Source organism: Populus nigra, chromosome 3, assembly GCF_951802175.1.
Source record: "Populus nigra chromosome 3, ddPopNigr1.1, whole genome shotgun sequence".
In the NCBI taxonomy this organism is placed as follows: Eukaryota; Viridiplantae; Streptophyta; class Magnoliopsida; order Malpighiales; family Salicaceae; genus Populus; species Populus nigra.
Window position 1 is genome coordinate 4,622,254 of NC_084854.1, and position 24,958 is coordinate 4,647,211.

Sequence of the window (24,958 nt, forward strand, 5' to 3'; positions counted from 1 at the left end):
AAACTTATTAAATATAACCTAGTAAATATTCTACATTGCGAGATCAAATATCTTAATCTACCCATCTCTCAATTTTCTAATCTTATTTTTAGTTATTATTAATGATTTTTTTCTCATTTATTTACACAAAAGATTATCAATTTATATTAGATTTTTCATTTTTTATTTTAAAAAAGAAAGTATTAGAAAAGCCTACATGTTCTTTTTATTTGAGAAAAAATATTCAACTTTGTAATGAAACATAAGTCAAATAACTAGATGTTACGATGACAATAGCTTTACATGATGAAATCAAAAAGGTAGAAGAATTTGAGATTGAGTGTCTAACCGCTTTTGAATTCTTTTTAAAAATGTGAAATAACATTAAATTAGTGTTTTTTATATAATTTTAATATGTTGATGTAAAAAAAATATTAAAAAAATTATTTTAATATATTTTTAAACAAAAAACTAATGTAAAAATATTATCCACCGCTTCAATCTCAACCATAAAAAAAGAGAGTAGGAGGCTTTAATAAAAAAATAAAAAAAAAGAGTGACAAAATCCTGGGTAACACCTATTTTTAACGGTTCAAGGCTTCACTCGAAAGAGGGAAACCAACAGGCTCGATACAGCAGATTCTGTTTTGTAGTAGGGGCAAGTAAAATGCAATGAGACTAGACATCCACAATAAGTGCACAATTACAAGAAACTTCAATTTTTTTTTTAACTTCAACACAACCTACACAGCACAATCATAGCTGATCATATATATATATATATATATATATGAACAAAAGCCATGTGAGCTGGACAAATTTAACTCGTTTATGAATAATCTCCGCCATCCTATGAATTAACAGGCTTTGCATTCAGCTTGGGGAAAGGATCCTGCTTGCTCAATACTACAACTTTGCTCTTGTGAGCAAAGTACCCTTTCACAAGATTCTTGTATATTAATATGGCCACTATACATTCCACCTAACAATTGGAACAGAGCTTTCAATTAGTGACACTCATCCGACAGGTAAAAATGCTGGACAGAGAATCCAATAAAATTCCATGTTATGTAATAATGACAGATAAGAGCATCAAAAGGTACCTCGTCCAAATCCATGTCTATCTCAAGCCACTTTAATGCTTTAACAATTACTTCCAATTTCATCTGGTGAGCTTTGCTTGGGTCCCTCTGCTTTTGGATGATGTAACTACACATACGATAACCATGAAAAACATTCCAGGTACCAATCAAAGCTTACACGCACCAAAATACTTACACATACACACATATATATATACCACATGGCAAGGACCTTACATTTTCTTTAGCAATCTTTGGTAAACTTGAAGTTCTAGCTTCTCCAGGACAAGAAATACACCTGACCTTAGAAACCTAGAAGGAATAAAATGGCTCAAAAGTTAAATTTATCTTCAGATATTCTTATTACCATTAGATCTCATCCATGCAAAAAGCAGAAATACCGGTCTTCATGCTCCTGGAGAGCTTGTCGAAGCAGCCGGAGATCACCCCTTTTCAGAGCTTGGACGACATTACTGTACTGTCAAATGAAAATTCCATTGATTATTAGATACGTGCTTAATGCAACTAATACTTAGGCTATAGACACTGATAACACACTCATGGGTTCTTGGTCATAATAGTCTTACAAGCAAGGAAATAACATGCATGTAGGTTATTTGGTCCTTTTTATCAATACAACATGAACAACACGCCCAGCTTGAACAAATTTCACATGCACATTAGGAACATAGAACTTGTCATCTGCGTGCACATTAGAAACATCTAACCTGTCATTAGAAGCAGTGACAAGAGAAAAAATTGAAGTGGCAAGCATACCTCAACTAGGCCATACTTCTCTAAAAGCTGATCTTTGGGTAGAATACCTATTGAAAGCTTCACAGGTATCAAATATTTTAAAATCATCCTGATCCAACAAAGATGAGAAAACATGAGCTGAAACATGTGTACATTATCCAAGAAAGGACCATTAATGAAAAGGAAGAAAGTGCAAAATGAGAGCATATCAACTTAAATCAGAGATTGTGAAAACACCTATGAAGCAAAACTTCATATAAATGTGTGTAAATAACAAATAAATAGGACATCCTAAGTAATAATATCGTATTGTCAATGAAATGTATCTGTCATGATATACAACAAGAAAATGAACATGACATCATCTATTTGTAATTTTATGTAACCCAAAATACCATTTGTCCTCCAAATCAAGAAACGATATTCATCCTATCTACAGATTATGAAATCAAGTTATATATACTACGTGTCATTTACAAAATGGCAAAACCTACTAATTGCAACCTGTGTTTTTAAAATTTTTCAAATAAGTCCATGTTTTCAATTAGATCAATTCAACAGTATGTTTCTAATTTTGGTCAATTGAGTACTATTTCTCAAAATCAATGATTTTTATATGCAACCCAAATAAAAAAATAATATTTTCATAAGGGTGCTACATACAGCACTAATATCAGAACAATTTTCAAAAAAAAAAAGAACAAAAATCAACAGTAGCCAATCAGATGTAACTATGCTAGCCATCACCTACCAACCAAGACACCTTCCTCTCTAGCTTCGACAGCAAATGCAGTTTCCAACAAGAAACAAAACAATGAGAGATGGAAATGAAGGTCTGAAATGGGCGGGTCAAAGCTATAAGTTGCTAGAGATCATCATGGTAGGTTGGTGACAAGTTGCCATGGTCAGGAAAGATGAATCAGTGGGAGAGAGAAAATGCATCAACAAGGAAGAATTGGACTGGACACTGCTGGGGTGCTGTTTGGAGCTGTCTAGAACCATTGGGGGTGCTGTTAGAGGATCACAGGAGCTGTGGCTTTGCTGAAAAATTTAAACCACCGGTGTCGACTAAAAAAACAGCTTGCCGGAAAAACCAATTTTTCACCGGAAACTAGGTTTGCTAACAGAGCTGGAGAGGAAGATGGCAATGACGTGACCTGGTTGGCTGGTGATTGCTGACGTGGCCACTCATTGGCTACTGTTGATTTTTATTTTTCTCTTTTGCTTTTGAATCTTTTTTCTAATATTAATAATGTATGCAGGGCCCACAATATAGGAAAATATTTTTTAAATATGATCTGCATTTAAAAATCATTGATTTTGAGAAATTGTAATCAATTGACCGAACTTGGAAACACACGAGTTGAATTTAGCTAATTGAAAATACTGGAGCTTATTTGACAGATTTTATGAAAACACAGGGTGCAATTGGTGGGTTTTGCCATTACAAAATGGTCAAAGGTAATATATATATATATTTGTAAAGGACATATAAACTAGACTATGGTTACTGATCTCTACATTAATTTTGCAATTTTAAAATCCAGGAAACAATTTGAGTTTCTAAAAGAAATTATGATGTCAAGGCAGTTGCTATAACTAACAAACTAAAAACAAATCGATGCTAGCTTATAATTCGTCTAATACATATCCATTAACATGAATTGCACAAGTGCAAAATAAGAAATAAAAAATAAATGAATCCAATTTCACCTTTTGACATTATTTCATGTCAAAACATATCTAACATGTAGGGTCATGTCAGTTATGAATTCATCATGGATAGAAGTTTAATTCTAATACATTGAGCATGCGGAAGAATCCAATGCTTCATACATGTCAGTGATGAATTCATCATGGATAGAAGTTTAATACTAATACATTGAGCATGCGGAAGAATCCAATGCTTCATAAGGAACAACTTGAAGCAGTTGCAATTTGCACACTATTGCAAGACCAATAATACCTCCAGAAAGAAGTTTCTGGCTTCATGGAAGTTTGCAATCATAAGGACACAATGCATTCTTGTTAAGTCATTCCAAACCAAAATGCTAAAGGAAATCTGAAACCACTATGAAAGAGCTTCAGTAGATGCAAACCACAACGATTACCTTTATCAGATTTAAAGTTAACAAAGGCATAGACTAGAGAAACAATCACCATGCAAGTAAAGTTTATCCCATGGTAACTTCAAAATGTGAACAATTACCACAGACTGCAGTTTGACAAATCATACAAATGTGTTGCAAAGAGGCCATCTACAGAGAACAGACTTGCTATTATGCACATGTAAAACACATGCAGCAAGCACACCTGAATCAAACCTGATATTTGCTTCATGATGGGGGTTGCAGTGCATTAAGGCATACGATAATTTATGATCAGCCTGCCATGTTAAAAAGTGAACGAGTCAAAACAAATTCTTGAGCTTTTACATGCATAGAAAATCACTGAATTACAGTAAATTTCAAATGAACATTATGGATAAACTTCAATAATGAGCATGAACAGGACTAAATCTAGATTTAAGGACTCCGGGGCATCAAATACAACTCATGTCTCAAGAAGGGGAAAAAAACAGAAGAAAAAGGAAAGACAAATTGCATGACATGGTTTAAAAGGAATTAAAGTGCTTACAGCAGGAAAATTTTCATTAAAAACTTCTAAACGACCAGTGTAATACATGTAGGTGACCTGCAATAGCAAGAGGGACCATCAGATCCTATACAAGGGATTTCTCATGAGATAATGACATTCTAAGAAATAGCTTCCAATTAAAGACAAAGGAAACATTGGCCATTATTAAGCTCCACTCACCTTATCCCTTTTAGGAAATTCCTCAAAATCAAAAATTCGAGCAGTTTCAATGCTGCGTATCACACTTCTGCAAAGGTGAACTGTACCAAGCTGCGAAGCACTAAAAGTTAAGACATTTTATTGCTAAAACAGGTAACAAACTCTATTGCATCCCTTGCCCCCCTCTGTTTTTTGGAATACAAAGAAAATCACTCTACTACATAGCTAGAAAAGAGAAGAATAAGCTAGCATTACTTTGAAGTAAATTTTGAACAGCTGGCAAGTCACGTATAATGCTCCCACACGTTTTGGTCCTTTTCCCTACAAATTTTGACATACCCTATTATTAAACAGCTAGCAACAGAAATACAAACGAAAAATTTGATATGAAAAGGCATAAACATGGGACGAAAATAGAAATGATAAAGGTAAAACATACAGCAAGAACACCAAACACTTTCATGAGGAAAGAACCAGCTCCCTTCAATTTTTCTGGTGATTTCCCATTGGAAGCTAACTCTCTATCCGCCTACATTTATTAATACCCAAAATACACTTATAACAAGAACAATAACACTAACTGCAACATTTAGATCTAAATGATATAAACAAATATACCCTCTCTGCAAGAATCCTAATTTCATAGGCAATAACATACAATGCCTCCAAAGCCCACGCTGATTCCCAATTCCGAAACTCGGGAAGAAAAGCACTGCATTTCCATGCCAATTCAGGTTAAAACGGGATCATTAACATTTAATAATTAAAATAAATAGATAATTACTTGGCTGCTTTTTCGAAGGCGTGGTAAGCATCGAGCAGGTTGCCAATTCTATAACTTTGCAGACAACGGAAAAAAGGTGCTATTATTTCCCCAAACTGCGAGTACTTGTCTGATTGCTTAATTAATCTATTTGCCTCCTGTTTCTTATTCACAATAAAACTAATTAAAACAAAACAGCTCAATTATATATAAATATAAGGAATAACAGAAAAAAAATTGGACAGACCTGGAAAACATTGAGAGAATCGGCGAGGGAGAGGAGAGAAGGGGAGTTGGAGGAGACGGAGAGGAGTTGTTTCAGAGAAGCACCGTCTTGGAAGGAAACGGCGTCGGAGAAGCGATTTAGGTATTCCGTTATTCTTCTGTGAGCTTCTCCCATGCTCAAGTACGCCATTATTAAAGCTGCTGCTTCGCTTGCCCTTTTTTCTTATATGGTGAACAAATCGAATCCAAGTTCAGCAAGCAAACGGAGCATTAGTACGCACGGACACATCGCCAGCGCAGACTACTCGAGTGTAATTTTTTCTGGATTGTTTGTTTTTTTTTAAAACAAACAAATAATTTTTTTAATTAATCTTTTTAGTCTTCTCAATTAGTTTTGATGATTTATATTAAAAATAAATTTTTTAAAATAAAAATAAATTTTAATATATTTTCAAGTAAAAAAAAATTAAAAATAATAATTATCACAATATCAAATTCTATCTAAATAATAATAGTATCTTTCTTTTCAATAATTTTGTAAATAATAGATGTTTTATAACAATTTAAAGTTAATTTTAAACATAATAAAATAATATATTAATATCGTTGAAGTATTTTATAATATTATAATTTTTTAAATTAAAATATATAAACATATGTTGCAGTAGAATTTCAAATTAATTTCTAATACGATCAAAAAGATATCAAACAAGACTTGAACTAGTTTGATGATTTTTTTAGGTCTACCTCTTATATTTGGGCCTCTCTAAAGGATACTTGATAAGTGGTTTTTCTAATTATGAGGGCTCGGTCGCTTTACCCTTCCTAATTCTAGCCTATGAACAAAGTATTAAACTGAATTAATATAAAGTTTTAATCGTCTAGCTAATAACTTCATGCAATAGCTAAATTGGTTGATGTGCGCTGATTGAAGACGAGGGAGCGGGTTTGATTTCTACCCGCAACGATTTTGCTTTTAGGAGATGGACAACCTTTGGATTTTTTTTTTGTCATTGTTTTTTTTTTTTTGCCCCCACCTCCTTTTTTAACTTTTTTTTTAATTTGGGTTGTTGTTTTCTTTGGATTTTCTTTTTTTATTATTATTTTATTTTACTCTTTAATATTTAATTTTTATTTAAGTTTATCCTTGAGTTGATGGTAAATTGATTTTTATATTTTTTATCATGATAAAAGATACTTGACCCTTTTTTTTTCATCACTTAATATAAGATTTTTATTTTATTTTATTTTTCAGTGTTGGATTTATAGTAAATTAGTTTTTATATTTTTTATCATATAATAAAAACAATAATTTGACCTAGTGAAAACCATAACCAATCATAAATTTGTCGGGTTAATTAGGATTAACTTGAACTATTTGTTTTTTATTTGATATTTTTTCTTTGAACTTACTCAGTCAATAAAATCATGTTAGAGTAACTTCTGCATACTAAGCTAAAAAAAGAGTCGGATTAAAAGTTTTTAAGCTTGAATTGTTGTACCAAGTTTAATGATAATGTCAACAAAAATTCTACAATCTAGATATTATTATTTTTCATGTTTCAGATTTTTTTGGTCCAATTAAAACATACTCTAAATGGTGTGGGGGAATCACTGTTCCCCCGACACACATTTCACCGTGGATTACAACAGTAATCCACAGTGATTCTTCTCCCTGTTTTTTTCTCTAACTTTTCATTTTTTTCTTTTTTTTTGTTTATTTTTTTAAAAAAATTATTTTTTTTATTTTACCTTTTAAATATTGACCTGGTTAAAATTTTTGCTTTGTAATTTTTTTTCTTTAAAATACTGTGAATTGCTGCGATGTTTTTCCACATAGTTTTTCTATTTTATTTCTTTATTTTTCAAAATTATATTTGTCGATTTTTTTTTAATATTGAGCTGAATGAGAATTTGGTTTTGTAATTTTTTTATTTAAAACATTGTTGATTGCTACAGTGTTTCTCCGCATGGTTTTTTTTCTCCAAAATTATCTTTTTTTATTTTATTTTTTAATATTGAGCTGGTTAAAAATTACAGTTACAATATGTTAAGAAAGCACTGTAGTTTTTTTTGAAAATTATTGTTGATTACTACAGTATTTTTTTCCATATGATTTTTTTCTGTTTTTATAATGTTTTTTCCTAAAATTATCTTTGTCAATTTTATTTTTTAAATGCTAAGCTGGTTAAGAATTGCAATTACAAGTAAATACAAGTTTTTCCTCACAAAACACTATAGATTGATACAGTTTTTCCTCACATGGTTTTCTTCCAGTTTCTTTTATATTTTCTTTTTTTGTGATATTTTTTTTCAAAATTATCTTCGTCGATTTTATTTTTTTTAATATTGAGTTAGTTAGAATTTAATTTTGTAATAAAGGCTAATTATGTGGGGGAAACATTGTAGTTTTGCTCATAAAACATTGTGGATTGCTACAGTGTCTCTCCGTATGGTTTTTTGTTATAACTTTTTTCAAATTATCTTTTTTAATTTTATTTTTTTAATATTGAGTTGTTTGTAAATTATAATTACAAGTCATTATAAATAAGGCTAAATCATATAGGGAAGCACTGTAGCTTTCATCATAAAACACTGTGAATTGCTACAGTGTTTCCAACATGATTATTTTTTTTGTGTTTGTTTTGTTATTTTTTTTCTAAAATTATCTCTGCCGATTTTTTTTTAATATTGAGCTGATTAAGAATTTAGCTTTGTAATTTTTTTCTTTAAAACATTGTGAATTGTTGCAGTGTTTTCCCATGTGATTTTTTTATGATTTTTTCCAAAATTATCTTTGTTGATTTTTTTTTGAATATTGAGTTGGTTAAGAATTATAATTACAGTAAAACTAAATCATATGAGGAAAGCGTTGTAGTTTTTCTCACAAAACACCGTGGATTTTTACAATATTTTTCTAAATAGTTTTTTATTTTATTTTATTGGGAAAAGCGCTATATTTTTCCTCACAAAACATTGTCAATTGGTACAACATTTTTTCTTATGGGTTTTTTTCCTTCCAAAATTATCTTTGTTTGGTAGAGAATTTAGCTTTGTAATTTTTTTTTTCATATTAAGTTGGTAGAGAATTTAGCTTTGTAATTTTTTTTTTCTTTCTATTAACTGAAAAGTTAAATCATGTGGTGAAAGCATTGTATTTTTTCTCACAAAACACAGTAAATTGCTACAAATCATTTTGTTCAGTCTCTAAATTTTTGATCACCAACACAACTTTTTTTTTTTCGTCGTGAAATATTTGCTCCATCATACCTTTAATTTCTATTACTTATCTAGCGCTGATTCATAATTATAACGCTATTAAGTGCATTTATTTTATAAGCCCGCAGCAGCGCGCGGGCATGTCATCTCGTTCATAATGATAACATGTACAATAAACTAATAAATACATATTTATAAATGGTAATTTATTTCACATAAAATAGTTTCGGCCAGAAGGCTCTTATTATTAAGAATTAACTAAAATTTCTAAAAAAACCTATATTTTTTATTATTAAATTTATTGAAAAGAATAAAAAAATCCATGTGAGATAAAAATCATTTTATAATGATCGAATATTAAAACAAATCACCGGAATAACCTTTACAATCAATTGAAACTTGTAATTACACGCGCACACATATAAGAATCATACATTGGTTTCATATTACACCCAAATTTATTTAGTGAAGACTAGTTTACAATACTGCCTATGTTAATAGTTGGATCAATTTTTTTTAATATAACAAAAAATATTCAAGTTGCAGAAAAGTTTTTCTATTATTATTAAATCTAATTTAAAAGATCATTTTGAAGCCACATGACCCACTTATTATCTTATTGAATTTAAAATTAAATCATTTGATAGTTAATAGTGAGTATAAATATTAATTATTTTTTATCAAAAAAATAAAAAAGTATAAATATATTAAAAATACTAAAAGAAAAAAAAAGGTCATGACAGGGCTGGGTCGTGCGATGGGACGATTGGGTTCAGGCGGTGGAAAGGTTGGGCTCAACCAATGTGGCCCGTTAGTGCGCGCCCGGGATAGAGAAGCCTGACCCAGGTGCTCAGAAAATTAAAAAAGAAAACGGACACCCATTCTCTGACAGAGAAGCATCATCGCCCCTTGTAATTACTCTGTCGACTCTTTGGTTGCTGGAATATCGAAGACCACCAAATCTGGTCCCTAAAGCCCGATTCTTTCTCCATTTTTCATATCAAACACCTCAGAACATTCCAGAAGCTTCTAGGAACCTATTTTGTGCCTCAAAATCATTTTAATCAACCAAAATTACTAAAAAAAATAAAATCATATTCAAAATCCATTTATATTTTTAGTCTCGGATCTTCTTTTACCTATTGTTTTAAGATCAATAACTATTATCAATGAACTCCTCAAGTCAAGAAGAATATGGTTAGAATAAGATTTGATGTATTTTTCTCTCCCCTCCTTTTCTTCCACCTCTTATTTCTCCTCTTTCTACAAGGAGGGACAAAAATATAATGAAAATGAAGTACAATCACTGGAATGCACTTTTGGAAAAGTACAAGGACCTAGTTGCAGTTTTCCCATTAAAATTTGACAAATTACAAAATACTACCATGAACAATACAATATGTCTTGATGAATAGTGTTTTTTGCGAGGTTATGCATGTGATTTTCACTATGCACTCTCTGTTAGTTTTATATAATTTGATAATTTATTGCAATCACAAAACAAATGCATTTTATGTAAATTGAGTGAATTTTATTTTGTAATGTACGATGAAGTAATTCGAGGTTTCATCTTCGTTTCTTCTTGTAAAACTAGGAAAGAAGGCTTCAATGTACTATAAAAGAAATAAAATGATGAATTACTGATATCATAATAGTCACTAAGAAAAACTATATATAAATTTATATATCATTTTTTTATTCAATAATAATAATAATAATAAATTTTAATTAGGATACACGTTAATGGATGCTAAATCCAACAATGTGCAAAACCATGGTTGAAAAAAAAAACAAAAACCAAGTGGCTATATCAATTTAGCAAATAAGCTCTTGTGAGTCTGTGACAACGATGCAGACAAATTTTATCCATGTCTGCAAAACTTAGTCGATTTAACCCAATTACACTAAATTGTAAGAAGAAAAACGATTAGAATTTCCAAAAATAATAAATAAATAAAATATTTTTTGAAAAAAATAAAAACTGTAGAAGATTTTGAAGGAATAAAGATTTTATATTTTTTAAAAGAATAAAATTTTCAGCAATTTTCAGTAATTAAAAACTTAATCGGTCAATAAAACTTTAAAAGATCTTTACAAAATAAAAAAATAATTTTTTTTATAAAACAACTTAAGCTTTTGAAAAATTTTAAGGTTTAAAAATATATAATTCAAAAAATAATTATTTTCTTTTAAATTATCAGCCATAAAAGTTTTTAAAAAATCTTCAAGCAATAAAAGTAATAAAATATTCTTCAAATTCTTAAGAAAATACCCTTTTGTTTAAATTTTAAATTTTGTTAATAATAATAATAATAATAATAATAATAATAATAATATATGGGTTTTTATTTTTAAAAATTTTTAATTTTAAAAAAAAATTTCATTTCTTAAAAGTTTCTAAAATTTTAGTTGTCCCTTGCATAATCATTTCAAAGTTTCTAAAGAAACTACAAAATACTGCCATGAACAGTCCAAAGCTCTGTCATTTATGGCTTTAGATTAAAAGTTATTTCAACTTTTTTTCTTGAGCATTTTCTCACAAATTCTATTTTTTTTATTTAATATTTTAAAGATTAAGAATTTCAAAAAGAAATTATTTAAACATTTTGATTTTTTTATTTCATAAAAAATTACGAATTTTTTGAGTTTTATTTAAGTTATTTTCTATTTCCTTAAACATTTTTAAAAGATTTAATGAAAGAACATTTTTGTAATAAATATTTTTTTAAAAAAACTTTGTGGTAATTAAAATATTAATCTTTCTATTAAACATATTGTTATAATTCTTATTTAGCCAGAAATAAATAATGTACACATTTTGAAAGTTTTTAATTACTAGCCATCTTACACTTGGATGCAATTTGATACAAATAAATTGAATTGAACATATTTTACAAATACAAAATAAAATTGGACGAAATCTTTTTCACAATGATAATAAAAAATAGAATGCATCAGCGGTTTTTAAAAGAATTTGATAATTTTTTATTGCATACATATAAAAATATAACCAAATTAGTCACCAGAACATGTTAAATTATAAGAGCATTTTCGTCAAATTAAATGTATTAATATATAGCTCATATATTTATATTTAGTTTTTGTTGTTATTATTATTATATGGATGATGTGATACATGGATATAAATCTAATCAAAGACACTGAAAACAAAGGTAATATCTTGATTTTTTTTATATTTATATATCAATTGATAAAGTTTGAAAACGTAATATCTTATCTTGTGGGATTGGCCGGTTGTTACGGTACTCTCGAGGTTAGGGTGTTTCCTTTGCTCGAGTTTTGATCTGAGACAACGTGCTTCTTCTGTTTTGTTGGTGCAAAACCGAGACAGACGCTGCGTGTCACAATCAGAGGGTCTGACATCAACGGTATAATAAATACAAAGAGTCCACTTTGGACTGTGATGTGATGTGATGTGATGTGATGGATCTATATGATATCTCCCCTTGTCATTTACTTAGAATTTAAAAATAAAAGGCCCCCTTCATCAACTGACTTTTATTTTACACACACACACCTATCTACTCTCTTTCTCTGAGCTCTCAACAACCTTTCCCGACCAGGTCCAATCCAAGAGCTTGAAAGTTGGTTGCTGTCTTGTTGAACAGGACACAGCCATGGCGTTCCTTAATTCAAAGGTACATGTGTTTAATGACTCGTTTACTTTTATGTTTTAAAAGTATTTAATTTTTTATATTTTAAATTAATTTTTTTTATTAACAACATAATAAAAAATATAATGATGTGAACTAAAAAGAAAAAAAATTAATCAAAAACCTAATTTTCTTATTCATATATTTATTTTTTACTCCAATGAAAAATATGTTTTTTTTTAAGTGAGGAGCATTTTTTTTAAATAACAACTTATTATGATCATGAAATAAATTTTAATTAAATAAATTAAAAATAAATCATGAATTAATCATTTTACATTTATGTATGAAAAAAACGAGAACAATAAATATAAAAAAATTGTGTGTGTAACTTATTCTCATTCGATATTGTTGAAAAACTTATTTAAAAATCTTTATATTGGGCTAATACATAATTATTTATAAAACAATTAATAATATCATCATAAAAGCTCTAAACTTCTTAAAAACAATGGCATAACTGGACATTTGCTTAAATAATATTTTAACAGTTTAATTCAAGATTGTTTTGCCAAAAAATAATAATAAAAACAAATATCTAAGAAAAAGGCTAGGTGCACTTGGCCCAAGGAAGAGGAGACGAACTTAGGTTAAAAAACATGAACAAATATCGAACTTCAACGTAGTAGATCTTCCTTTACGAAGATACATTTGTGGAACTACTAGTGGGGAATCCAAGAGGGGACACGGTAGCTTAAGACCTTGTAAAAATTTCTCCCACCTGTAGGAATATTGAAATGAAGCAGCAAGGAAAAGAGACAAATTTGAGCTGAAAAACAAGAGCAGGCGTTAAACTTCAACATAACAAATCCCCCTCCAAAGAAATTTGTTCACAACTCAATCAGTGGGGAATCCAAGAGGGGTTGTGTTAGTTTTAGACCTAGTTTTAATTTTTTTTTTTCTAGAAGCAGCAGCAATAACACTTAGCAGTAAGAAAAAAACATAGACTTGGATTGGAAAACACTAAAAAATTGAAACTTTAAATGAGCAGAACTCCTTCTACAGGTGTCTATTTGATGCACCGTCATCAAGGAATTGAAGAGAAGACAGAGGAATTTCAAATTCACTAGGTGCTTCTCCTCTAACAACGACAACGCCTGATTCCACGCGCCAACAGCCGTGGTGCTACGAAGTACATGTGCCGTCGCTGTTCCAGCAACCCTTCCAACATGATTCCAATAATTCCTAGTCACGCCAAACACCTCAAAAGATTAATTCATAAACTCAAATTATTATGATAAATTGCTAGAATGTTGTGAATTTTGGGATAAATTGCTCATTGTTGTGTAAATTTTTGGAGTGCTTAGACATTATTGGTTTGGGTTGATGTGTGTTTTTGGTTTGAAATGATTTGATAATTTATGTTGGTTAATGAGTTTATTTCTAGGGTTGTGATTGATATTTGAATATTAAATGTTGATGCATGAATTATGTTTGGGTTTGTATTGATTCACTTGAATTAGTATGCGATTGGAATATAATTTCTAAAATTAAATATGATGTTTGATTGCTTGTTTGTTGGATTATTAAATTAGTGAATGGTTAAAGAATACCTTGTTTCGAATTGGTATCTTGTTTGATTTAAAACACATTATTTTTTTTTGCCAAACAAACCCCAAATGATTTCTAAAAATTCTAAAAAGAAAAATAGGGGCCATTTTAAAATTATTTATGGGTCTCTTGCATATTTTTTCAACCATTTCACTTAATATCAAGGTTATAGACTTACACTGTAAGATACTGACTCGATACAAAAAATATTTTTTTTTCAAAATTAAAAAAATACAAAAATATGTTTTTTTTATTTTTATGCATATGAGCAAATTCTAAAAACAATTCATGTATAGTTTATAAAAAATAACAATTGTATTTTTATTATACTTTAAAGATACAAAAAGTTAGTTAATAAATATCATAATTAGTTTTTGATTATCCATTAGGATTTGGCTAAAATTTCAAAAACACCACAAAAATAAATTTTTTAATTAATATTTGGGGTATGAATTTTACAACGTAATGCATACTCCCGATATTAAATTAAATGAATTGACAAAAATAAATTGCTAGAAATTAATTGTAAGCTTTAATATTTGAGGGTTAAAAACTACATTGTAAATTATATCCCCATGTATTAAAGATGAAAAATAAAAATAAATACATTGTTAAAATTTAGATTTTAAAATGGTTAGGTTTTAACCCGATAAGATAGAGATCTTCTTATTAAGGAGCACCTTTCTTGAATTTTAAATGGACCAACAAATAGAAACAAAACTTAGGAAAAAACAATCAATCAATAATGCAGTTTGCCATAGGTAGGGTGCATTAGGGATGACGCGTCTTCTCCATGCACAATTAGTCCCCTTACCCAGGCTCTTGCAAACCATAATATTAAGTGGCGACTTCTGAGCCTTTTAAATTATAATTTTATGATTTATCCCAATGCATCCAAAACCCCAATCGATCCAAGAGGAAAACCCATCATTTTACGTGTTGCATAAATACACACATATATACATATGTGTGTATTGTGTCAATATTGAGATATGTATATATTATATTGTAATAAAAAAATATAAGTATTATACATATATGCCTATATGATTTAAATATATACATCTTAGGTTAGGTTTAAGTTAGTTTTGATAATATTTGTACTCTATCCATTACCTATTGAGTAAGATAAATATATAAAAAAACCCTATAATTTAGGCCCGTCTACATAGATGCTTATATGATTTAAATATTTACATCTTAGGTTAGGTTTGATAATATTTGTACTCTATCCATTACCTATCGAGTAAGATAAATATATATAAAAAACCCTATAATTTAGACACGTTTAGATCAATATCCATTGAGTTCAGATATAATTAGTAAAATAATTCCCTAACTAAGTATGACTCCACATTGGAAAATTAGTGAAATAATATATTTGTTTTAGTATAGTATAATATAACGTGGTTATAAATAAATGGCATAACCAACCCCGAGAAAGTTAACAGACCTGAGCTCATCATCTATACAGTTTTACAATTAAATAAGAAAATGTTTGAAACCAATGTTATTTATTGGACTAAAAATGGAAAAAATGGATGTTATGGCGTAAGAAGAGTCTAATCCAACCTTATTTTGACTTTAAAATTTGGCAACAAGGCAACCAATCTTCTTAAAGTTCCAGCCAACCTTATCTTTTATGATTTCATGTGTTTTGTTGCACCTCAATGGATATTATTGGTCGGGACTAAAAATACATATTATGAATAATTTGAGTTATCACCTAGTAATTAGAAGAAACTATGAATTCTAAAGATAAGCATTGATTCAATAAATTTAAGTAAGGAGTTAGCTATGCTTAAAAGAAGAAGAACGTCACCCTTACAATATTCTTTCTTAGAAAACGTTATCTTTACTATGTGTTTTCTTTTAAATTTATTTTTTTGATTGTCATCAATTATTTTATGTAGTTTTAGCATTTTTTATTTCTAATTATATTCTAAAAAGTTTGACATTTGTCTTTAGACATGTCAAAAAATGATACTAGTTCCTAAAAATACAAGATTTATAAAAAATATTGACGTTGGAGTGCAACTCATATTTGATTTTAAAATTAAGTTGGTGTTGGACCTTGAAAATGCTAGAAAATTTGATATTGGACTTTAATCCACTAATTTTGGTTACTTTGAAAATAGACTCGAATCCCACTATTATTATTGTTCTATGGGTTTTAAAGAGATTATATTAATCCAGTTCAAATTATTAAATTATATACCTGAAAAATATTACAAGATGATAAATGAAACATTTTATTTTTTTTGTAATGTTTTCTATTTTATTCATTTTTTATTAGAATGTTATTACCCACAATAAAAAAAAATAGACTTTCACAGTAATAAAATAAAAATATCAACATGCATGAAATTTAAACACACAAATAATAAAAAAAATTATTTGGGGTTCAAATTTGATTTCCGGGGTGGAAAAACTCTAGAAAATGCTGAAAAATAACGTAGGACCACGTGGTTCTCGTGCCTATCACGTGCTAGTCAGTTTACTATATTCGAAATGGCGTGCGCGTGGCTTCACCATGCGTTAATTAAAGCGCACCTGCAAGCAAAAACAACGGACTGCATAATCAAATAGATTTGTTTTTGTTTTCTCCTTCCCTCAGTTGCGAGGTAGAAGTGGTGGTCACTGTTGAGTTGTGGTTTCGGTGGGTGGCAGTTGTGGTTTCGGTCAGAGAGATGAAAATATCGATGTGTGTTTTGGTATTTTTATGGTGCTGGATTTGAGAGCAAAAAGGTTAGCGATGATGACTGGAACGGTGGGTTTCCTTCGTGGTGGTTGGTTGCAGTGGAGGACACCGTAGGTGTGGTGTGGGCTGGAGTTTTTTTATCGTGGCAGTCTCAGCTGTGAGGAGGAGGAGGGTTAACAGTTGGGTTATGTGGAGAAAGAGGGGCTGCTGGTGATGATGATAGGGCTGACTGATGGTGGTAGTTGAGGAGTATTTGGCCAGGGGCTACCACTTCTGGTGTCATGGAGGAGGTGGCACTGCTGCCGGCCGAGAGGAAGAAGGGGCTGTGTTGATTCAACATTCGTTGGTGGATGGTGCAGGGCTGTCACAGGTGGAATCTGAGATGGTAGTTCTTGGGTCAGTTCACGGGGAGAGTGGAGGGGTCTGTTATTGGAGTTTTCTTAGTGGAAGAGATGTTTGGGATTTTTATGGGCAATTATGAATTGAGATGGAAGAGGCTGAATTGTGGTTCGGAACGGAATCGTGAGCTGCTGATCTGGGCAGGGAAAGTGGTTATGGTTTCAAGAAAATGAAGAAAATAACAAAATGATGAAAGTTAATTAAAATGATTGAAAATACATATTTTTTTAGATTTTTTCTTTTATTTTTCCAAAATATATATAAAAATAAAAGGTTAAAATTAAGTTATGACATGTTTTATGAATTTTATATTAATTACGTCTTAACTGTGTGCGGAAATATTAATTATTTTTTATATATATTAAGATTTTATATTTGAATTGATTTTCATGTCACATGAAGAGAGTATACATCAGATAGGTTTTATTTTTGTTATATATTCTATTTGGGGTATCTAAATGGCCTGATAATCTTGTTATTGTTTCTAATGAGTTTAATTTATATGGGGTTTGTATTTGATTAATTAGCTAAAGTTAAAAGCTTATTTGAGATTAATTAATAATTAGTTTTTAATTATGATCGGCTTGTTTGTATTCATATATTTGGGTTTATTAATATAGATTTTAGGTTAGTTTTGTGAGTAGATCAATTTAGACTACAAAGATAGATCCATTAAGGTTTTATTTTCAAGAATATAAATAAAGATAAAATATTCAAGCTCGATAATACTATTGTTGTTGAATTTATTCAGCTTGTGTAATAGAGATTCTTATATTTTTTAGTTTTCTAACAAACAAAATCAACTTATTAAAAATTAACTGACTTCATAGTATTTTTCCTATACTTCTTTGTGGTGTCGTTTTGTTTATATAAAATGATGCGTTTTGACTAAAACAATTTGTTTTAGTTCACACTGTTTTGTTTAATCCTAGACAAGTATATATAAAAGGGTCGAATGACTTGTCGTTTAGCCACTGTTGGTTTTCTTTCCTAAAGGTCCCGAAAAAATCTTGGTTATGCTATCACCTTCTAGAGCCTGTTTCTTCTCCATCTCTTCCATAACAAAGACAAGAAACATACCCCGTCACACCTTGTATTTTTTACTCTATTCAAACAAAACAAATGCTCTTTCATGGCCTTAAAAATGCTCAAACAAGAGGCTGAAACTTATACTTTAACCAGCTATGTTTGTTAGAAACCAATAAAAAGTAGCTAGTGTACTTTCTTTGTCAGTTCTCAAACACTATAAATGATGATCCCCAACCTTAATAGATAGTCGAGATTCATTATTCGACATCAAAGGATGAGGATTGTCTAGCTCATGGCCTCTAGATGATCCCCATTGCAAATTCATTTTTCTAGAAAAACTTTCAACCTTCACGTAATTAGTGCCAGACTCTTAACCATTCATTAATATGTTATATTACATTTAAAATAATATTTTAATTTGTTTAATTATTTATATAAATAGTTAAACTAACCATAATTATAAAATTTAGAATTTATTTTGTATGGTAGTAGGAGTTGTTTTTTAAAGTGTTTTTTACTTAAACATATATTAAAATATATTTTTTATTTTTTAAAATTTTATCTTTAATATTAATACATTAAAATAATTTAAAATAAAAAAATAATTTTTTTCAAAAATAATTTTACACCCGTAAAAACAAAACAAAACAAAATGGTTGATTAGTTTTTCTTCTTAACCACCCATACATGTAAATATAGAGCATGTTTGGGAACGCGGTTCAACCCGCGTTCCTAAAAAAATTGATTTTTTTTGCTAAAATTTAATATAGTTTGTACGTTTTGGATCGTTTTGATGTGCTGATGTCAAAAATAATTTTTAAAAAATAAAAAAACATTATTAGCATGTATTTTGATACAAAAAGTTATTTAAAAAGCACCCGCAACCATATTACCCACCAAGCTCATAAGATATACTTTTACGCACATTTTATTCATAAGCAAATCCATTTTTTTTTGGGCAAAAATATAAAATAAACAAACAACACAAAGCTCAAATCCTCAACTTGCACCTAATCAGCGCCACATGTTAATAACTTGAAATACAATATAAATATATTATAAAATATTTAAAATAATAATCAACATGTTTTACTATTTATATATATAAATAATTAAACCCACACAACTGTTTTAGTTGTTTTAGAGATAACAAATGTGCTAATTAATTTGTTCTAAATTAATCAACCAAGTCTTGGCCGTATCAGCCAGCTGCCAAATCCTCCACCGCTAGTTAGGAAAACGTGGCCGTTCTTGACAATCTCAAGTCTGCAGAAGTAGACATCGCTGAGATCGCCACAGTAATCTGCGAGTAATGCCAAAATGATAGTTGGTGTTCACTGTTGAAGACCTGCATGGTAAGAAACACTCACTCGATAACAGTATTCTACATATTTGCTTTCGAATCAAACGGCATTTATGTCCTGTCATTGTTTGTTCATCACCAAGCAGGTTTTTTAAATCCTGAGAAAAGCAATTTCAGCAATAGCTTTCATTTTCTTTTCTTTTTTCTCTATTTTTGGATTTTAGCATATTTTTAAAAAATATCACCAAAATAACACTATTAATTTTTTTTTTTTGATAAAATAGCTAATTCAAAAACATAATTTTTATAACTTGTTTCTATTCTGAATAAGGATATGCAATAAAAGATTAGATGGACAAGAGAGATGAGAGATAAAAAAAAATGATAAGAAGAACCCCGGAAACACACCAACATTTTGATTACGACATCACTAGTACCTTTAGAAAGATCTCGACAAAACGAATCTAATGACACCAAGGTTTACCAACGATGACCTAAGTGACTTACATTTACCGTAAAAAACAAGCAGATCACCCTCTATCATTGGACAATAAGTGTAGCTCACTCATATAGTTATTAATAACTTTTTTTTATATAATTAAATTTGTTTTGTTGGGATTTTTTTTTATTGATGGTGTCATAATTAGAGTTTCATTGTATCTCCAGGTTTTATTTTATTTTTTTTCTTTTTGTTTATTTAATAATTTTTATTAGATATCGTTATTCTAAATAGTAATAAGCTATAAAAGTCATGTTTGCAATTTTACCATTTCATTATTATTTTAATTTTTTGTCCGTGTATTTCGTTGAGTGTACAGACAACTGTAAATGATTTTTCAAATATGAAAAGTGAAGCATTGCTTTATTCTGCCTTTTGCAAAGGGGGTGCTCTCTGATTATTTAACAAACATTTAACGTTATGCAGTCCCTTTCAATCTACCCAGGCTGGCCCCAGAAAACCTAAGCCAAACGCTCAACAAACTGCTGTTCATTACAAGCCACAAATGGGACGGAGGAGCTGTTGCTGCAGCTCATAACTGCGAGGCCCCTACTCAGTGCCTTTTATTTCAATTCTTCATTATAAATAATGACCGAAGTTGTAATGTCGGACATACAGTAACCTCAGAATCGAACAAGACCCTCTATAAGATCTCACATTCCATCCCAATCGAATATATTGCTTGAACTTTTGAGGAATATAGAGGGAGGATAGAGAGAGGATGGGTAGAAGTCCAAAAGGGCGGATAATTAGAGGAACTTGGACTGCTACTGAAGACAAAATTCTTACAGCATATGTTAGAAATTATGGTGAAGGGAACTGGGCTAGGGTTCCAAAGGAAACAGGCAAGTTAAACTTTACAAGTTCTAGTAATTAGTGGAGCACTCGAATTATTTTATTTTATTTTGTAGTAGAAATTGTATGGTATGTACAGTTGCATGACAAACAGTAAACATACTGTTATTGGTACAGGTCTGAAGAGATGTGGCAAGAGTTGCAGGCTTCGTTGGCTGAATTATCTAAAACCAGATGTTAAAAGAGGAAACATTAGCCCAGATGAAGAAGATCTCATTATTAGGCTTCACAAGCTCTTAGGCAACAGGTTAATCTCCCCTCATCACCATTAATTAATCAATAACAGCACCTCTAAACAATATAGTTTTTCTTTTTATCACATGATTGATAGTACTAGTAATTAATTACAGATTTTTTACTATTTTGCTGTGTACGTAGATGGGCTTTAATAGCTGGAAGGCTTCCAGGTCGGACGGACAATGAGATCAAGAATTACTGGAATTCAACCTTGAAAAGAAAGGTACAAGCTAACGATCAAAAACAGCCTAGAAGAGGGAATAAAGACACAAAAAAACAAACCAGAAAGACCTCAACAGGATTGAATAAGGCGGCACCATGCACAAACAGTAGTCTTCCTTCACCACCAGTCTTGGCTGAAAATATAGAGACTGATCAGATTCTCACAGCATCCTCCATTGAAGAAGGAACCTTGGAAAAATATCTGATAGAAAATCCCAACTCAAATGATGAGCTCTTGCTATTTACTAACGATAATGATGTGCCTTGCAACTTCTTGATGGATCTTGATATGGGGCAGATGAGCTTCTCTGATTTTCTCCATACTGATATCTTCTCAGATAGCAATAACATGCTTGTTAATGGGCCTGCACCTTCTTATCCAGATGAAGCTTCTTTGTTCCCCGAGGCTACGCTGCAGAATTGGATATGTGAGGATGGCTTTGAACTTGAACTGGCTATGGGTCCTTGATCAACGATCACTGCTTTCTTTCTTGTCAATTCAAGGCGATTAATAAGCATGTCTTCTGCTTCTTCTTCTTCTTTATCATTATCCTATCTTGTTCCAGGTTATTGAGATTAAATAAGGGGAGCAGAGTTCGCTCATATATTCCCTTTGCCTGTTTCCATTTTTCTCAGCATTTGAACATAAGAATTCCAATTAGAATAAGTTGGATGGTCCCTGTATGGAAGAAACGGCGTGCTTTTAACTGGAACACAAATTTCCAATTTCGAACTGTAGTTTTTTCAATCTCAATATGCTAAATATGGATTGGGATCCTCTTTCTTTCTTTTTTCCTCTTATATTTTATCCTGTATTTTGGTAGCATGATTTATCAGATATGTGTACAATCCAAGCAATTTTTTAACCACTGAACCAACCTTTATACATGGATTTTCATTGCATGTGATTGTTTGTCTCTTCACGTTTTTTTTTAAATTAATTATTTTTTAATGCTTTTTCATTATTTTAATTAAAAATAAAAAAATATATATTATTTTAAATATTTTAAAATGATAAACAATTCAAATGACAAAAATTACGAGGCTGGTGTCCTTTTGTTTGAACTATTAGACTCGTCATGATTCAGACAGGACTTGACTACTAAAAAAGGTTTCCACCAGTCGCGGGCCTCAGTATACAGCCTCTTTTAGCTTTTTATTCAAGCCAGGGCCGTTAGAAAATTTTAATTTTTTTAAAAAATAATATTTTTTAATGTATTTAGATTGTTTTTACATGTTAATATCAAAAATAATTTTTTTAAAAATAAAAAATATCATCTTGAGTATTTCTAAATAAAAAATATTTTAAACTATAATTACTACTATAATTCCAAACAGAAATTACAATATCAATTTGGGATATCAATATTGTTCTAGATATTTATTCAATGTAAAGAAATTAATTAAAAATAGTTTTTTTTATAGGCTATTTTTTATTAGCAATTATATAAAACACACTTAAATTTTCGGTTATAATACTACTGATACTATTAAAATAATCTTAACAAAATGAATCTAACAATAAAAAATATCACTAACGATAACTCAAGTATGACTTGTTTTTGACAACAATTAGTTATCTTTCTTGGTGTTATTAAAAATATCTGGTTGAGATATTTTTAATAGTATCAGTAATGTTATAATTAAATCTTAGCATATTTTTGAGTTTTTTTTTTATCTCTCTTATCAGTCATATTTCATGCTCATTTAATATTTTTTTTATGGATATCATTATTTTGAATAGTAACAAGTTATAAATATCATATTTTTCAATCACAATATTTCACCAATTATTTTTTTAATTATGCTACTCCATCAATATTTTTAATTTACTTAATTAAATTTTTTTAAAAAATTAATTTTTATAAGTCAATTGTTTGTGATGATGGAAAAAAAGTTATCTTTCACCAGTTTTTTTTAGTATAAATGTCGTGTGGACATTTTATGGTTACAAAATCTCAATTATCTAAAAATAATATATCAATTAAACATACAAACCATTATATGTTTGCTGTGAAAACCCAATTCTATCTATTTGAATTAAATAAAAAATTTATTCGTTCCCCTAAACAAAAACTATTTACTTCATATAATTGAATTAATTATTTAGTCTTTCATTTTTTATTGGATGTAGTATGAGCATGTAATAAAATTGCATTGATCCTTTGCATAGTAAAATACAAAAATTATATCACTATTAATTTTGGCAAGTGCTTTAAGGAAATAGAAAGGGAAAATAATTAAGAAAAAGATGAAAATAACATTTATACTAAGAACATGGTGAAAGATAACTTTTTTCCATCGTTGTAAAAAAACTGGCTTATAAAAAAATGAAATGATTAAAAATTAGAGAGAGAAGATGTACAGTGAGAATAATGAGAATCATTTTTAAAAAATATTGGAAAAAAAAGAAAAAAAGAAAAGCTTTTTCTCTCATTTCATTGGATTATTAAGTTGTATACAATGTGGTAACATTGAAAAGATTAGTTACAATATGATATAGATTCTGTAACTGTAGTATATTTATTCAATTAGCTTTTAGAATATACTAGTTCCCATGTTCGCGATCCGTGCTAGATCAAAAATTAATTTTAACCAAAAAAAAATATTTAGGCATTATTGAGTTTTTTCTTAAAAATCAAGAAGATTTTCAAGTGTAAATTAAAATCTTAATGTGTGCATTTAATAAAACTGCATCAATTAATGTTAAAAAGAGTAATTATCGATAATTAAAAACTAAACTGAAAAATTAAAGGATAAATTTAGATAAAAAAACATGATTTTGTATTGTGTTGTGTTATTTAATTTTTTTATTTAAATATATGTCATTATTTAAAAAATAATAAAATTTTAAATTTAATTAAAATAAAACTATTAAACTATATTAAAATTGACTTGATGTCACTTGTTTGACCTAGCATTTGCAAACATGACCCGGTCATCCCTTTTAAAACCTTATTCAATTAAAAAAAGTTATTAAATCACTATTATTTTATTTTTTAAGAATATGATCTTGAGATGATGATATTTTTTACTGATTCAGGTTAACCTATTAGACCATCATTCAAGTCACGAATTTGAATTTGATTGGGGCTAGTAATATTATTTTCTATAATTATTTTTTTGATTAATTAAATAAAAACAAAAATAAACACGTAGAGAAAGAGAAAAGCAATAGCAAAAACGTTTAGAGAAAAAAATATCATGAGAGCTACACAGAAAAATTGTTTGTTTACATTAGAAAAATATGCTATAATCCTACTAACAAAATATTAAAAACAAATAAATTATATTTTATTAAATAATATCCTAAACATATTTTTAATTAATTAATTTAAGTAAAATTCAGCTAAAAAAATTAAAATATCCAATTTGAATTAAAGATTAATACCAAAAAAATAATTTCTTTGAATTTTAATTTTAATTTAAATCCAAAAAAGAAAACAATTACAGGAAAACAGAAATAAGGTACTTGGATCTAAATAGAACACCGCACTTTGCAAGATTAGACTAGTGTGTCTAGCTTTTCTTTATTTTGGCTTGGATTAAAAAAGCAAAAGAGCGTGTCATCCATTTTTTTAAAAAAATCAGGTGACTCATCATTAAAAACTCGATTTCTATAATAATTGGAAAATTAGGTTAGGTTTCTTTGGATCGAAAAGGCCATA

At 29.3% G+C, this 24,958-nt stretch overlaps 2 protein-coding genes across 3 annotated transcripts; one reads left to right on the top strand and one right to left on the bottom strand.

Moving 5' to 3' along the window:
- Positions 1 to 536: 536 nt before the first annotated feature.
- LOC133688195 (enhanced ethylene response protein 5) lies at positions 537 to 5,910 on the bottom strand. 2 transcript variants are annotated; one of them, XM_062107599.1, is made up of 13 exons: positions 5,624 to 5,910; positions 5,398 to 5,540; positions 5,232 to 5,325; positions 5,053 to 5,142; positions 4,869 to 4,934; positions 4,635 to 4,724; positions 4,455 to 4,511; positions 4,142 to 4,203; positions 1,839 to 1,926; positions 1,463 to 1,539; positions 1,299 to 1,373; positions 1,083 to 1,188; positions 537 to 961 (listed from the first exon to the last, which is right to left on the bottom strand). In XM_062107599.1, the coding sequence occupies exons 1-13, from the start codon at positions 5,789 to 5,791 to the stop codon at positions 830 to 832; spliced, it is 1,248 nt and encodes a 415-aa protein (XP_061963583.1). In that variant the 5' UTR covers positions 5,792 to 5,910; the 3' UTR covers positions 537 to 829. The 2 variants fall into 2 exon arrangements, with proteins under 2 accessions (XP_061963583.1, XP_061963584.1); XM_062107600.1 differs by having other exon boundaries at positions 5,398 to 5,534; positions 5,624 to 5,908.
- Positions 5,911 to 20,469: 14,559 nt separating this feature from the next.
- Positions 20,470 to 22,078, top strand: LOC133689124 (transcription factor MYB123-like). Its single transcript, XM_062108877.1, has 3 exons — positions 20,470 to 20,821; positions 20,949 to 21,078; positions 21,210 to 22,078. The coding sequence occupies exons 1-3, from the start codon at positions 20,698 to 20,700 to the stop codon at positions 21,757 to 21,759; spliced, it is 804 nt and encodes a 267-aa protein (XP_061964861.1). The 5' UTR covers positions 20,470 to 20,697; the 3' UTR covers positions 21,760 to 22,078.
- The last annotated feature ends 2,880 nt before the right edge of the window (positions 22,079 to 24,958 follow it).

Excerpts from the sequence above, each read along its gene's own strand:
- LOC133688195 (XM_062107599.1), bottom strand. The coding sequence starts at position 5,791 with ATGGCGTACTTGAGCATGGGAGAAGCTCACAGAAGAATAACGGAATAC. Across the intron at positions 5,541-5,623 it reads ATTCTCTCAATGTTTTCCAG|AAACAGGAGGCAAATAGATT; the intron begins GTCTGTCCAATT and ends ATTGTGAATAAG. Across the intron at positions 1,927-4,141 it reads CATCATGAAGCAAATATCAG|GATGATTTTAAAATATTTGA; the intron begins GTTTGATTCAGG and ends TTGTTGGATCAG.
- LOC133689124 (XM_062108877.1), top strand. The coding sequence starts at position 20,698 with ATGGGTAGAAGTCCAAAAGGGCGGATAATTAGAGGAACTTGGACTGCT. Across the intron at positions 20,822-20,948 it reads TAGGGTTCCAAAGGAAACAG|GTCTGAAGAGATGTGGCAAG; the intron begins GCAAGTTAAACT and ends TTATTGGTACAG. Across the intron at positions 21,079-21,209 it reads CACAAGCTCTTAGGCAACAG|ATGGGCTTTAATAGCTGGAA; the intron begins GTTAATCTCCCC and ends CTGTGTACGTAG.